The sequence below is a fragment of the Phyllopteryx taeniolatus genome, chromosome 16, assembly GCF_024500385.1.
Source record: "Phyllopteryx taeniolatus isolate TA_2022b chromosome 16, UOR_Ptae_1.2, whole genome shotgun sequence".
Taxonomy (NCBI): domain Eukaryota; kingdom Metazoa; phylum Chordata; class Actinopteri; order Syngnathiformes; family Syngnathidae; genus Phyllopteryx; species Phyllopteryx taeniolatus.
This window is the reverse complement of record NC_084517.1, coordinates 14,601,844-14,617,601: the sequence shown is the minus strand read 5'-3', so window position 1 is coordinate 14,617,601 and position 15,758 is coordinate 14,601,844. Positions and strand designations below refer to the sequence as shown.

At 38.5% G+C, this 15,758-nt stretch overlaps 1 protein-coding gene across 1 annotated transcript; it reads right to left on the bottom strand.

The window, feature by feature from the left end:
* Window positions 1-2,687: 2,687 nt before the first annotated feature.
* hsd3b7 (hydroxy-delta-5-steroid dehydrogenase, 3 beta- and steroid delta-isomerase) lies at window positions 2,688-13,125 on the bottom strand. Its single transcript, XM_061748877.1, has 6 exons — window positions 12,822-13,125; window positions 9,433-9,588; window positions 6,735-6,843; window positions 5,205-5,304; window positions 4,690-4,852; window positions 2,688-3,725 (listed from the first exon to the last, which is right to left on the bottom strand). The coding sequence occupies exons 1-6, from the start codon at window positions 12,982-12,984 to the stop codon at window positions 3,313-3,315; spliced, it is 1,104 nt and encodes a 367-aa protein (XP_061604861.1). The 5' UTR covers window positions 12,985-13,125; the 3' UTR covers window positions 2,688-3,312.
* Window positions 13,126-15,758: the final 2,633 nt, after the last annotated feature.

The following is a 15,758-nucleotide window of genomic DNA, read 5'->3' as shown; positions in this document are numbered from 1 at the left end:
CCCAAAATGGTGGTTATAATTCATAACCAGTGAGAGCAACAATGAAATTAATCATGACGTGTGACATGACATGCACGCCTGTGCGCATAAGTGCTGCAGACTTTTTTGACTGTGGATTAATTCTTGTTGCTGTGTTTATTTATTTTGTGCAAGCAGGCTGTTATAATGACATATTGGTGAGGAGTCATTGCATTAATCATGACACATACTGTACATTGTGAGCAAGCATGTGCTCGTGCATGAATGTGGACATCTGTATGACTGTCGATGAATTCGTGTTGTTCTGTATATTTCTACTGTGCAAGGTGGTAGTTTTAATGACTAAAGTGGCTAAAAGAGAGATAGAATAAATCCAGTATCATTTATAACGTTAAAGAGACATGATGGTATTAATTATATGACATATATTGTGCGTGGCTGAGGACTTTAATTTTTACTAGATTACTAGAATTTCTCTTTCAAGTTGTTCTATTTCTTTCCATTGCACATGAAGCAGTAATCATGAATAATTGGTGTGAGGAGCAATCCCATTAATCATGACACGTACATGTCTGACAGGGTGTGCCATGGATTTATTATTATTTTTTTTTTTAAATACTCTGAATAATTTCCAGTAGTTTTATTTCTACTGTGCACTGCGGAGGTTTATCTTGATAGTATCGTATTTATGCGTACTGTTATAATAAGTGGACACACAAGATGAGCATCTAGGATAAGGCGCTTCTCTTCATTTCAATCAGATAGCGAGTTTCACTCTCTCAAACATAACAATACAACAATAGATGCCAGGCTGCATTTCCTCTTATGCAAGCGTATAAATAGAAAGGATATGATGAGTAATTCCACTTTGTAGCAGACTGTGCCAGTGTACAACGCAGGTCGCATGACCAGAGTAACATCTTCAGCACGAGTGACTCTTTAATTAATCATGCGTGTCAAGTGCTTCACAATAACATAACACCCTTATAAACACAACGCCAATCCGCTATTCTGCTGATCGAGCAGTGGAGCCTGCAGGCGGCTAAATGCTAAGCTAACAACACTTTTCAGAGGGCCCCCTCATTGGGTGGTCTGGCCGCCCAACAAGGGCGATTTACGCACGGCCAAGTAGCCAGCGTGCACCCGAAGTGGCAGAAGGCCCAAGCTTAGCATGGTCCGTGGCCTCGGTCACTCGGCTGGCCGTCAAAAAGCTCAACTCACCCACGCCCGGCGTTGTCACTGCGACGCGTCCGCCCGGGTGTCCACTGGGGGTTCCTGGGCGCGCGTTGGCCCGCCACAGCGACGGCTCCCCCGACAAAGCTCCTCGGTGAAGAGGAAAGGAAATAGCGGCGAAGGCGACCCACCGGAGCGGCGGCGAGGATGTCGACTCTCGGCGGCTGCGGGTGTTGGTGATGTTGGTGGGTGGTGTTAGCCAGCTAGCCGAGCAGCTAGTTATTAGCTTCTCCTAACAGGAGCCGTCCGTCTGCCAGTGTTAGCAAAGCGTGCTAGCCCGCGTTACCTCGTCGACCATTTCACTGGTGTAACCTGCTCACCGCTCATTTTCGCATCACTAAAAAGAAAAATAAACGACTTATTTTTTGTAATTCATCTGAGTTTAGCGGCGAGGGTACATCGTCTACCAGGCACCCGCATTTCCGACTGACAGGTCCGTACGTGCGCGTGTCTGCGGCGGGGACGCGCACGCAGCTGCACGGCAACGCCCCCATTAAATGGTACAGAAAATCACTTTTTTCTCACCACGACAGAACACCGGAAGATATAACAAATACTTGTCGATTAAATACTTTTAATTCGCTGACATTTTAAACTCCGGGAGAGCGAGCTGACTTATGATGTCATTATGTCACATTGGTACACTTAATAGATTTGATCGACAGATGGCGCCAGACCCTACTTATTTCAGGTAATAGGGAGTAATCAGTGATGGAGACCTAGCATACTTGAAAAAAAAATATTTTCATTGTACAAGGCTTTGCCTATTTCATTTGTAAATAATGGATTGTATTAATTTGGAGTCGGAGGACACGGATTCCAGTCCCAATACGGACAAAATTGTAAAAATGGCAACTAATTGGTGCTGCATGTTGGGGGAGTGTTTGGCACATCTTCCTGAGCACCCCAAAATTAACACTTCCAAGTCTTCGCATGCCAAAGTATTCAAAGTTCTCGTAGGTCTATGAATTCAATCATAGCATGTGGACTAAAGTGAGGCAGTAAGGTTCTGACCAACTCTTAAATAAACCTAAAAGTAGTCCATGAATTTCATGTCATAAGTATTGGATCAAATGTTACTTCTTTTTCTTGATAGCAGTTCTCCTGGACACATTTTGTCTCCTCCTGTCCATCATCAGGCCACTACTCCAAAAAAAAAAAAGAAGAAGAAAAAACTTCCTTAGCATCCCCATATCAATGCATTTACTGTTCTCTATGCAGCAACAAGGAACAGAAACAGGGGCCTCATTTCCATTTTGGATATATTGTAATGTTGCTGGTCTCTCTACACCTCACTGAGAAGCATGTACATTTTGTGGCGGTCTCAATGGAAAAGACACAGAATGAAACCAAAGAGAAGGCGTGCCCGATGACTAACGCTGACAGGGAACTCCTGATTATTTCCTAAAGAGAAACTGCCACTATATCCAAGATCATGGAATCCCAGAAGAAACAGACACATTAAACACAACTAGTTAAAATATATTAAAGCATCTTTATTTTAGACAATTAAAAAATGTCATTTCATACTGTCATTGGGGAAAATATAATTCCTTAAAATACACAGTACAAAACATTAATAAAAAATAATCTCACGTGATAACACATGTACTTATTGCTTGTAAGTGGTGTTTACATTTGTCATGTTTGATTCTCATAATAATCGATTTGTAATTTTCAAAATACAACACGAGATCAATTTTGATTGTTGACAATGATGAAAACCCCACCCCAAAAACGTTCCTGGAACTCTCTTAAGTAGAAGGGTCTTTATTTGGACCCGGTAAAGTATCCCGGAACTAAAGACAATAGCTCCCATGGTCCGAACACACAAAAAGTTCTTAGTTCTGGTGTAAAGTTCTGCAGTGGAGATGTGGTATAAATAGTTTTTTATAAAATTCTATTACAAAAATGTATCAGTTCGTTTGAGGTTTTATTTGTTTTTCAAATAGTTCGGCAGGTTCCACACCACTGTTTTAAATAATAACGGAATTAAAGCTAGAATTCTTTGAAAATATAGAATTTTGTGTCATTATGTGGGCAATAACAAATCATGTGCATGTACGTAGCAGCATATGGGGGATTGATGCAACAGCCCCATTAGGTGTTTTTTGGGTCCTCCAGGGGGAAGGTGTCCACCCATCTCTGGGTGCGCTCCAGACACTGGTCCCAGTCGTACAGCGGGCGGTACTGGAAGTGGCGCAGCGCTTTGTCCGTGCTCACGGTGAAGGACGTGATGGCCACGGCCAGTGTGTAGCTGTTCAGGAGGGGTGCGAAGTTACAGAAGGGCGTCAGGATCCAGCGCAGGACGTCGTTGAGCACGGCCAGGAACCACAGCAGCAGCAACGGCATGCGCACACGCCGGAACTTGAAGGTGGACAGGAAAAGCATGTTGAAGTCCTCGTAGCTCTTGTAGGGTGAGTCGTCGTAGCAGAAGAAGGGCTCGCCGCCCACAGTCTCCGGACGCTCACGCAGGGCCCGGGCGGCCAGCACGTGCATCCACGCCACATTGCCTGCCCAGACGAGGAACGTTGTTAGTTGGAGCAGGTCAGTTTGGAATGCTGCTCTTGCATTGTTTTAAACGGCGGAATTATCTTGATCTGCTACATTTGCCAAAAGTTGTAAACGGTCCCAAAAAACAAATCTAAACTACATTTTGGCACTCTTCTGTTGATGTACCAACCACAGTGGTAACGTACCGACAGGGCCGAGCTACAGTTTGACACACATCTGTCACCAAAAGGGTAACAAAAAAATGATTTGGAACACTTTTTGGCATTCTTGGATTGTGTACAAGCCACTAGTTTGGTACGCCTCTGCCAACAAAAGTTGTTAAGACTCCCCAAAAATGTATTTGTCACCTTTTGGTACTCTCCTGTTTAGGTAACAACAGGGTGAAGATAGGGCTGAGCTAGTTTGGAACACTTCAGTCATCAAAAGTTAAAAAGGGTCCCAAAAAAATGTATCCATGCCACCTTTTGCCACTTTTCGGTTGCGGTGCTGTTAAATATATTATAGAAGTTATCATTTATTTGCTTAGCTTGCATTAGTATAATGGACAATTTTAGATGTCTCGCCTTCAAAAAGAAGACTCCGCATCATCCGACGGAAGGGCGCCTGGACCAAGGACGTGATCGGATGTGGTCGGGTCGTGACAGGTGTTGGTCCAATATTATGTGTTGTGTCTTATTGCTTAGAATACTATGTCTGGGAAAAACCCTCTTATTATCAAATATTTTGTGTTGTGTCTTATTGTTTAGAACATTATGATTTGTAAATCCCTCCTATTTCAAATAAATGCAGGAGCGAGGGGGGGGATTGTTTAGAGCGTGTTGAGAGGCTGTGATCTGAACAATCTCCCATACGCCCTCCTCATGAGAAAAAGAAACCAGCGTCTTCATTCCGTTTGTGTCTATTTTTATAATGTTGGGTAAGATAAATCCAACAGGTGCCGAGCACAGTGGCAGGGTAGCTCACCGGCATAGACTCGGCCGTGTTCGGTGTTGTCGGGGACGCCGCCGATAATCAGGCCTCCCCTCTTGACGGCCAGCTTGTAGAAGTCTTTGATGAGCTCGTGGCCCTCGCCGTAGATGCCGGTCGGCCTCAGCGAGCACGTGTGCAAACGCTCACCATTCCGCACCTACGCAGGCAAGATGAGCAGAAGTCATTCTTTTGGAAAAGTCAGCCCCTGAAGCCCTTTTGACTCAGCAACATGAATTTTGGTAGGCATTTATATCACGAGGAGAGTCACAAAAACAAGGCTCAAGAAGCCATGCCTGAAAAGACACATGAAGTCTGCCAATGTGGTTTGAAGCAGCCATTTTGACTCAGTCCCGCATTTCAGACTGTTTTAAAAATTCTGCCCTGAAAGCCAGTTTCACTTAGCGACAAGACATTTCTTTGGAATGTCCTTAATGAAGAGACCAATAACAAAAAGTCTCAAGAAACAATACCCAATAATGCAAACAAAGTCTGCCATTTGCCAGTTCTACCTTTGTTCCATTGGCTTCCAGGACAATCTTCTCGGCCTTGGCCTTGCTCTTGGGGTAGGCCATAGTGTGCTTCACCTGGTAGGACGTGTTTTCATTGCCCCTGCATAGACACAGTCACAGGATCAAGTAATGCTGATGAGTCTATTTATTCATGTATATGTACTTATTTGGGCAATGCAGCTAAACGCAGTTAAACATTCTTGAGCCGTGAACACAGCCAAGCAACTGTTTGATCAGATTTCAGGATATTGTCCCGCCTGCCTTAGATCTCTTCCATACAACACTCAATAATGACACATGAAGTGACTAATGATAACAAAGAAGATGTGAGTCAATCTTCAACAAAGGTTTTGTCTTGGAAAAAAGTCATTGACTGAAACATCAAGGAAAGTAGCTCGGATATAATACGAGACCCATACCATTATTTTAATGAGTTTTCTCTTATTACCTACACAATGTCTATGTTTTCTTAGGTAGCTTGTTAGGAATATGCAAAAACTACTTTGGCCATTTCTACAATGCTTTGTGTAGGAGTGGAAGAGGGGCGAAGATAGAATGTATTCAATTTTGGTGCAGATTTTTTTAAATCGCATTGGGTTTTTTTTTGCATTTTTTTAAAGATAAATAACACTGTAGGTGAATCTTATTGACAAAAATCAAGACATGTGTGTATCCAGAGGGGCAAAATTAATTTAAGATACTGCCAATTTGCTTTGAAGGGACCATTTTAAGCTCATGCAAGCTTTCCAAGCGTGCTTCAAAGGCAAACTACTCCTAGAGATTTTGTCCAATTGATACCAAATTTAAACCCCAGTAAAGTCGACTAAAAGTTTACATTAAATTCAATATTTTTGGTTTCCGGCTTTGCATCTGAGCACAGCATGGCAGCAAAATTTGATGACTCCAATGATTCAAGTCCACAAGGCCACAAACATCTTGTTAGATTGCTTAGGTGTACCTAATAATGTGAGTAGTGTTGTCTCTAATGTCAACGTATGTCGGGATTAGAATATTGGGACTGTCGCAGACGTCTCCTCGGGTAGAAAAAGAGTTGACGATGAGTCATCGCTCAGTCTTGTTTTCTTTTATTTTGGCGTCTTAGTGAGTAAACCCAGGACGAGTGTTTCAGTGTATTAAGGGTATCAAGTGTGCTCGCAGTAGTGTTGCATAATACAACTGACCTGCCAGACACACTGGAAGGAAACATTACAGTGGAAAAAACCAATCACTCAAATAGCTGACTGATGTTATAATAAACAGGGTCCAAAAAAAACCTGATTTGGAACATTTTTCGACACTCCTCTGTTGAGGTACCAAGAACAGAGCGAGGGTACCTAAAGGGCAGAAAGCTACTGTAGTTTTGTATGCTACTTTTGCCAAAAGTTGTAAAGGGTATCCAAAAACAGATTTACACCACTTTTTGGCACTCTTCTGTCGTGGTACTCCCAGTGGTATTTGAAATTAAGGAATAAGTAGAAATGCAGCGGTCATGTAGGCGACCACAACGCATGATTGCCTGAAAAGTTCTACCTGACGAACGGCTCCCTGTTCATGTTGGGCCCGATCACTTCCATGCTGCTGGTGTACAGCAGACTGCAGATGTTGTTGTCCACACACGCGCTGATAACGTTCTCCGTTCCTGACAGAAGAAAAACACATTTTATAATGATTACTTTTAGTGCTTATTACATTCCATAAGAAATATTAGATTATTACGGCGAGGACAGCCCCAGATACGATCCATATATCAGAGCTTTTATTTTATGCAACCGTGGATACACAATAAAAAATATAAATAAATATGAATATAAATAACATATATTATCTTAAGTCAACTTTATTTAAAGAACCCTTAAAAAACAACATCGGCTGAAACAAAGTGTCGTGCATAAATAAAGATCTAACATAAAACAATTGAATTAATTAATTGAATTAATAATTAAAAAAATAAAAACAGTCGGTGACATTGAAATAAATTATCTTTTTTAAATTGTGAATGTATGGTTTCTTTATTATGATTTTACTATTTGACATTGCATAAAATAAAACAAATAAAATAGAAAATAATGATATAAAATAATAAAATAACAATTGCATCATTGTCACTAACATTAATTGAGTAGTAAAAGAAAACAAATTATAAATTGTTAAATAATCATAGAAATACTATTTATGATTTATTGTTGTAACTTGGATTCATAAAAATAAATGTACAGCAATATTAAATTAGTAATTAATTACTTTTTGTATCAATAAAACTTAAAATAATTGAAAAAAAATGTTTTTAAATTACATAATGCACTCATTCATTTAGTAATAAATTATGTACAGTAATTTGAAATTACTAAAACATTATTATATCCATTAAACAATTTAAATATAATTTTACAAAAATAATGATTGCATCGTTCACCGGTTTTAATTTAGCTATAAATTCTCTACAGTATTAAATCATTCAGGAATTCTTTAGTATAGCAATAAAATAACTAAAAATAAAATAAAATCATGCATTATCATGTGTATTAATTCAGTAATGAATTGAAAAAAAATAATGCAGTTATTATTTTATGAATTAATATTTTTTGTTAATTATCTTTATATATTGTAATTATTATTTTATTGCTACATGATTTACATAACTACAATATATAATTGCTGCAAATATTGTAGTTATGTAAATCATGTAGCAATAAAATAATAATTACAATATATAAAGATAACAAAAAATATTAATTCATAAAATAATAACTGCATTATTTTTTCATTTTATTTTAGCACTCATACTTATTTAGTAAAACTGAATTTGTTTATTAATAAAACAATACACATACAGCAAAAATCATAGCTACATTAATATATTTATGGATACATGCATTCTTATACAAAATTGATGATTATTAATATAATTCATGTTATTGTTTGCGTAGAGCAAAATCATCACTTGGGACCATTATGGTCAAGAGAGGGTGCAGGAAAATATGCTGGAACATGCTTTAACGATGATAATGAAAGGTTAGCAGGCTTACATGGTGGATGAACTATTCCAACCATGCAACAAAAAAACCCACAAAGTCATCCCCACCTAAAAGTTAGTCATCAAGTGCTACATCGCCATTTCTTTCAACTCTTGTTAAGTAAATGAATGCTGCCAAATGTCTATGATGTCGCTATAAAAGTTCCTAAAAGGAGCTTTTTAAAGACCAGTAACAGTTTTTCCAGTGCTACATCTGCAACATTTTACTGTCTCTGGTATGTGCCTTAAGCTTCAGCCCAGAAAAAAGAAATAACTAAGAAAAACAAAAACAACTCAGGAGTGCAAAAAAAAAAAAACAATTGCTGCGGTATCATCTGTTCCTGGCAGGCTCCTAATTATCAGGGCTTTGAGAAAGATGATTGATTTGTGTTTTTTTCCAGATGATTCTTTTCTATTAGATGACATTTTTATTTCTGTGTAAGCCTTGTGTTAAAATGACGAATGTCAATGTGACACGCTGCATGTTTAACCATAAAAAACAAAAACCTTTCTAACAATTCAGGCAGTGTTTCAGGCAAACACATGGCTGTATGGAAGCAATATGAATGTTGCATTCAAGATAGCTGGGTAGTCAGAGATGCAAAGGGCCAACCTCAACGTAAACAAAAACATGGTTGATTACTGTATGAAGAGACACTATGACCCTCATCAGCAAATAAATAAATGACAAATCTGCACACTTATTTCCATGCAGAACAGTTTATGAAGAAATTGTAGTTTTTTTGGGCTTGAAACGTGTGTACTGTACCTTTACTCAAACAAGTCTGGTTGAACAAATTTCCTGGCAGCCATATTTGTAGTCCCAAACTTCTAATTATGGCAACATAGCTCTTGGTGGACATATTTGTAGCCAGAAGTGTGTGGCTTCTTGGCAACTCAATATGTAGTCCCAATAGGTCTCCTACGATGGCGAGAAAACCTCTTGGCGGCTGTTTTAGTAGTCCCAAACGAGTGGGTCTGGCTTCCAATTACAGGGAAACACTTGGCAGCAATGTGTTGTCCCAAGCCATCAGGTCAGACTATGATAGTGACAAACTTCTTGATGACCATATTTTTCGAGTGGCTCTGACTTCTACTTACAGCAAAAAACTACTTGGTGCCCATATTTGTAGTCCCAAGTGAATAAATATGAATTCTGATGATAGCGGCAGACTTGGCAGCCATATCTGTAGTCCCGAATGATTGGATGCTCACCTGTGACGTTGACGCCGTAGATGAGGGCCTCCGGAACCTTGTGCCAGACGTCCACCAGGCTGGCGGCGTGGATGACGACGTGGGCACCGCGGGATGCCTCCAGCACGCTGTCGTAGTCCGTAATGTCGCCCTGGATGACCGTCACCTTTGTCCGCCCTGAGAGGGACAGGACAGGAGGTGGTATCGCAAAACATGGTCAACAGAGAAGTGAGATCAAGCACGCATGAAGCATAATTTTAAAAATAATCAAAAATTAACTGGCTTTATGAAGTGTGATTACTGTACGTTCTGTAGTACTGTCGTGTGTTGGATGTGTGCCTTTAAGGGGCGTGGCCTAGTGAGTGACATCAGGAGCTGAAGTGAGCTCGAGGCCTTGTGAGTGTTCTCATTTTGTATTTGTGTATTTGTCCTGTTCAAAAATGTCACATGCGAGGGCATTGCAGTAACTTCATTTAACTTTTTTTTTTTCTCGCTGCAAAAAAAAAAAACATCGACCAAATGATGGCTTGTAACTCGAAATACTCAGAATTTGGGGCACTCAGAAGTATTTTATATTATTTTAGTGCTGAGGGCTTATACTGCATTCAGAGCTGCTGGGAAATTTCCAAGTCTGAGCTTGCGATGTCCAACAAAATATTCCAGACAGAAAGCAAAATAACATAGCTCAGCATGTAAAAAATTTAAAGTAGGTGTTCCAGTGAATTTTTCTTTGTGGAAGTTCGTAAAGTTCCAATTTCCAAGTTTCTTGCAACGCATCATTTGCAAAGCTTGTGTCTTAGTGAATGTTAGCAATCATACTGCAGGCCTCTCTTATCTCGACTGCGTCCTTGAACCTTTCCGGAAGGTAAAGGGTACGTTCGAAAATTCAATCTGATGATCTCACTGCGCTCTGAGAGTGCAGTGTTCAGAGAGGCAGGGCGGGCTATGAATTCTATGAATTTACGAACGAACATGTTGGCCATTGGCAGGGATACATCAGTGTGTCCGCCATATTGAATGTGTTAGTTCTGCTTGTAAACATTTCATCCTGCCTAATGCTCCCGCCGCTCTGTCTCCTCAGTCAGAGCGGCAGGAGTGCACGCCGGCACTCGCAGAGTGTGGCGCTCCGAATAACCCAACAGCACACTCAAACAATGCTCTGAGATTCCGAACGTTCCGGAGTGTAGAGACCGCTCTTGGAGTGAATTTCCATACGTACCCTATAATTACAGCAATAAACATCAAAGTGATAAAAGCACTGGCAACCATATTTGTAGTCCCAAGTGAACGGTTTGAGCCTCTAATGATAAGAAAAAACTTTTTAAGGGGCATGTTTGAGTCCGAAGTGAGTGTTTTTGACTTCTAATGAGAAAAACAAACTCTTTCGTGACAAACGTCTTGCTCACCATATTTGTTGTCCCATGTGAATAGGTCAAATCCTGTAATGATAGCCACAAACCTGTTAAGATTTTTAGTCCAATGTCAGCAAGAAACTTTTTAGTCAACTGCTTGTTGTCCGCATGTTACCATGTTAATAATAATATTATAATTGTGTATAAATGTATTTTTATCTTTTATTTTATGTAGCACATACAGGCCGACTGGTTAGCACATATGCCTCGCAGTTCTGAGGTTCAAATCCGGCCTCGCCTGTGTGGAGTTTGCATGTTCTCCCTGTGCCTGCGTGGGTTTTCTCCAGGTACTCCGGTTTCCTCGCCCATCCCAAAAACATGCATGGAATGTTAACTGAAGACTCTAAATTGCCCCTAAGTGTCAATGTGAGTTTGAATGGTTGTTTGTTTCTATGTGCCCTGTGCTTGGCTGGTGACCAGTTCAGGGTGTCCCCGCCTCTCGCCCGAAGATAGCTGGGATAGGCTCCGGCACGCCCGGGACCTTAGTGAGGATAAGCGGTCCAGAAAATGAATGGATGGATCTAGCATATATACTGGGTTATGTGTTGACAGTCGGTGAGGCCCAGGATGGGCACGGCAAGTGTTGACTCCGCTCTCTGGTTACAGGGGGACTCGGGATACTCGAGCGTGTTTTGCCATGCACAATGAATGTCTGAACAAAGCGTTTTTCCACAGAGGCATCACGTCCACGTCAGTGAATTCCCGATACCGTTCACACCGCCCTGACGCTTCTTGATGGATTTAATCTCTCAGTGCGGGGAAGCAAAGGTTGAACACAGCCCTGTCGCCGGGAAACACAATACACACACATATCCCATTGCCATAGGTGGCAAGTGGTGACAGGCCAACAGGAAATGCATGGGAGTGGGAAATCCTGGGGAGGATCTCTGCACGGTGATCATGCAACACGGGAGGCAGAGTTTTGCTTATATTTAAAACAAACGTACCATGTGTTTCACTTGTTTACAGCTGTTGTATGAATGTTAATAGCATGAAAAAAATGAACATTAGGTAATTGTAGTTGCTGCAGGTTTGATTGGCTGCTTGCCAGAGGTTCGAAGGTGATCTCAAGCAGCTCTGAGGGAGCGTGTGCAAAGTTAACACTGAAAACAGCTTTTAAATGATTAATAAGGGAAATTGGTCTTGATCAAGTGCTTTATAACTTAAAAAATAAAAGATAACAAAAACAAAAATGAAATAAAACATTCAGTAATGACTAATACCTAATAATAGTTAAATAAAATGTAAAGAATGACAGTTTTTACTACATTTATGCTTCAATTCAATGGACACTGTGCTGCTTCTTCTGGTGTGTGTGCCTTGGCCACATGGGGCAGTATATACAGCCATACAAACACATGAAACCAGTCAAAACTCCTCAGTGAGCTGCAGTAGTAATATTAGTTGTTTTTCCTAGAAGATAAAAAATATATGCCTATGCTCATTGTTATATGTGTCTACATGTGTTGACTACCGTTTGTGTTCAAATATCCATTGCTTTAAGTGTTATAACACCGCAATACTATTTGTTAGACTGTCTATGGCATTTTGCATTTCTTTTTACCATTAAGATGAACAGATTATACTAAAACAAAGCTATATGGTTGTTTAAGTAACATGTAATTCGCTTTCTTTTATGTTTAATTTGAAAGTGGCAATAAACAGCTTAAAGCCTCTTTTTTTTAAAGAATTGTTCACTATCTGCCAAAATGTTGCTTGTTGTGGTATTCCAGTAAGACTGGATTGTTTTTGTTTTTATTTTCATTTGATTTTATTTTTTTTTTCCTTGTATTCACTGTAAAATGTTGTGAATCTGTATTTTTGTATGTATGACTGTATTTTACGTGAAGCACTTTGTGAGTCCTCTCTGTTAACAGTCCAATGGTGATTTGTTTTTAATGAAAAGAAGAAGAAAAAAAGAAGATTTTAGAGTTTCTTCTCCTTGGATGAAGTGATTAAAAAGCCACTTACAACTCAAGTGTTCTCAGTCTCTCTTACCGGTTCCGAGGTCGCTGAGTCCCGGCTCCGTGTACTTGTCGAACACTCGAACCTGCGCCACGGAGTCTCCCTCCTGGTCCAGCAGAACTCGAAGCAGGTGCCGGCCCAGGAAGCCGCAGCCCCCCGTGATAAGGTACACGAGCCCGGAGCGGCGGTCCGACATGGTGACTTGCGGTCCGGTATGACGAGAATGAGGACAAGGGGGAGTATGACGAGTACAGCAGAAGCCAGTCGGTAGTTGTACAACTATTCGACCGCGCTGCGTTTAAGGACCCCAGGACAGTCAGCTGCTTCAATTTTTCGAACTTCATAAAAACTTTATTCACACCGCCTGTGTGTCATTTATGTGTTTACGCTACATGATAAAAACACCTGCGAGGAACCATTTTTGGTATGAAGTGATTTATGATGACCTAAACTTTATGATTTATGTACGATGGTCACGTTGATTTGCTGTCACTCATGTAATAAATACCCCTATTCTGAAGTCTGTATGCTGTATTTGGATATTGATTTTTTTTTTTAAAAACAGACACAAATCAGTTTAAAAAAAGGGAAAGCTTGTCAAAACAGTTACAAAATGAGTATATTCATTGAGCTCTTTATTATATGTAGATTTGTTTTTAATCTTTCTGATAATTGTGTTGTCATTTTATGATTTCATAAAACAGAGATGGATCCGTTTTTCTCTCTGCTATTATTTTAATGACAAAAATATATATATATATATTGGAAACTGGTTAGTCGTGAATAGGTGTGAATGTAAGCGCGAATGGTTGTTTGTTTCTATGTGCCCTGCGATTGGCTGGCGACCGGTTCAGGTACCCCGCCTCCGGCCCCAAGATGGCTGGGATGGGCCCCAGCAGCCCGCGACCCTAGATAGGATAAGCAGTAAAGGAAATTGATGGATGGATGGACGTTTAGCTTACAAATAAATAAAATTGATGTTTGATTTAATTTGAAACTAAATAATAAATAAATATTGCTATTTTTAAATGAATAATTATATATTTAGCTTAGAATAAAATATTTTAAATACTAAAAGCTAATTTATAAATAGAAAATATGTCTTAGCATACAATGAAACACAATTTTGTTTTATTTCATTTTAGACTAAATAGAATAATAATATATATTAATATTTAATATTATAGATATTATTTTAAGTAAATAAATAATAAAAATCAAAATAAAACATTTTCATTTAGTTTTCTATTAAATAACATGTAATTAGTGTTTTATTTAATTAAATTTTAAATCTATACATTTGTCATACTGATATATTCGTGATGTAAATGTATAGATTTAGCTTAAAATATAATAATATGTAAATTAAAAGTAAAAACAACAACTAAATACGTATCGAGTCAAATTTGAATATTTTAGGAGGAAAAATCAGATTCAGTACTATTTGTATGATTAAAAACAGTTATTAGAATAACCATTAAAAAATATCTCTTTACATGGCAAAATATCAAGGGTGATTAGAGTTTTTCCACATTTGCTAAAACACATTTCTTGAAACCATTCATCTTTTTCTCTACACTGTAAGCACAAAACCTAATTTTCAAGCTATATTCGCAAAACCAAACATTGTTGTCAAATCAGAGCCCGAGTCAATCAAAATGAAAGAAAAAAAACAAAAAGAAAAAAAACGCTGACTAGTCATTACCTACAACATAGAAACGGCACGAACAGTCAAACACACAAATACAAAATGAAAACACTTGCAAGGAGCATGGAGGAGACATTACACTGAACTAACTGTAGTGAACAGCCACGTTATTGACGTCACTGGCTATGCCACGCCCCTTAAATGCACGTCAACACACGAACGAGAGAGAAAGAGAGATTTACTTGGACCTATATGGTTATTTGATGTTGACATATCAATAACGATACTATATCAAGAGAGTACTAGGCCAGAATGCACAGACCATTGCGTTGTGTGTGTGGTTAGTATACGTACACTACTACTTGTGTGGTATATGTGTGGCTTATTTTTACACCCCCCATGGGGACAGGATCTTAAAATAGACATGTCGAAACAAGTTAGGGGTCCTCCGAATATGTTTATGATAAGCATTTCTGGGTTTAATGTTTCTGGTCCTTGTTTTTGTTGACTGTACTGTATATCGGACCCCCAAAAATTAGATTTTGGTATTACAGGTATCTAAAAATAATTGACGAATTGTGAAATGGAAAAAATATAGATTTTTATTAGAATAAACGAAATCCTCATAATGATTAAATAATAATAACATAACATAACATATTATATTGCCCACTTTTTCATTCTTTTCATGACTTTTGATTGGACCCCCCCAAAAATTTTGCTCTTTAAAAATAGCAAAACATACATATATTGTAATATGTGATCTAATATAATACAGATGACACTTAAAAAATTTATTTTACATTTTATATCATGAAAAATATATAATACACATATTTTACCACATATACATATTTGCATAAAACAACTATGTATGTAAAATAAATAAAAAATAGATTTTTTTGACACAGGGAGTACCAAAATAAATGTGAATATAATTTTTATATACATCAAAAATTAAGTCTTTCTAAGCAGTGGTTCTCCAGTGGTGGTAACAGTTAAGACAAAAATTAATCACACAAATGTAACAGGCATTTGAAAAACAAATGTGTAGCTTTTTAAATATTTCATTTTTTAATAATTCAGAATTTTTACATTTATTTTATTTACTTATTTTTTAAGCCATTTTTAGATTTGTAGCTATTTTGTTCCTCTTCAGTCTTTAATAATATGCTCTGGAATAAATACATATCCCTAGGTACCTATATTAATACTGTCTAGTTGTGTTTCAAAAAAATGACAAGCATTTTTTTAAAGGTTATTTTAATTATTTTTAATTGCTTCGAACTCTTAAAAAGATGTCTACGCCTCACAAACAGGAC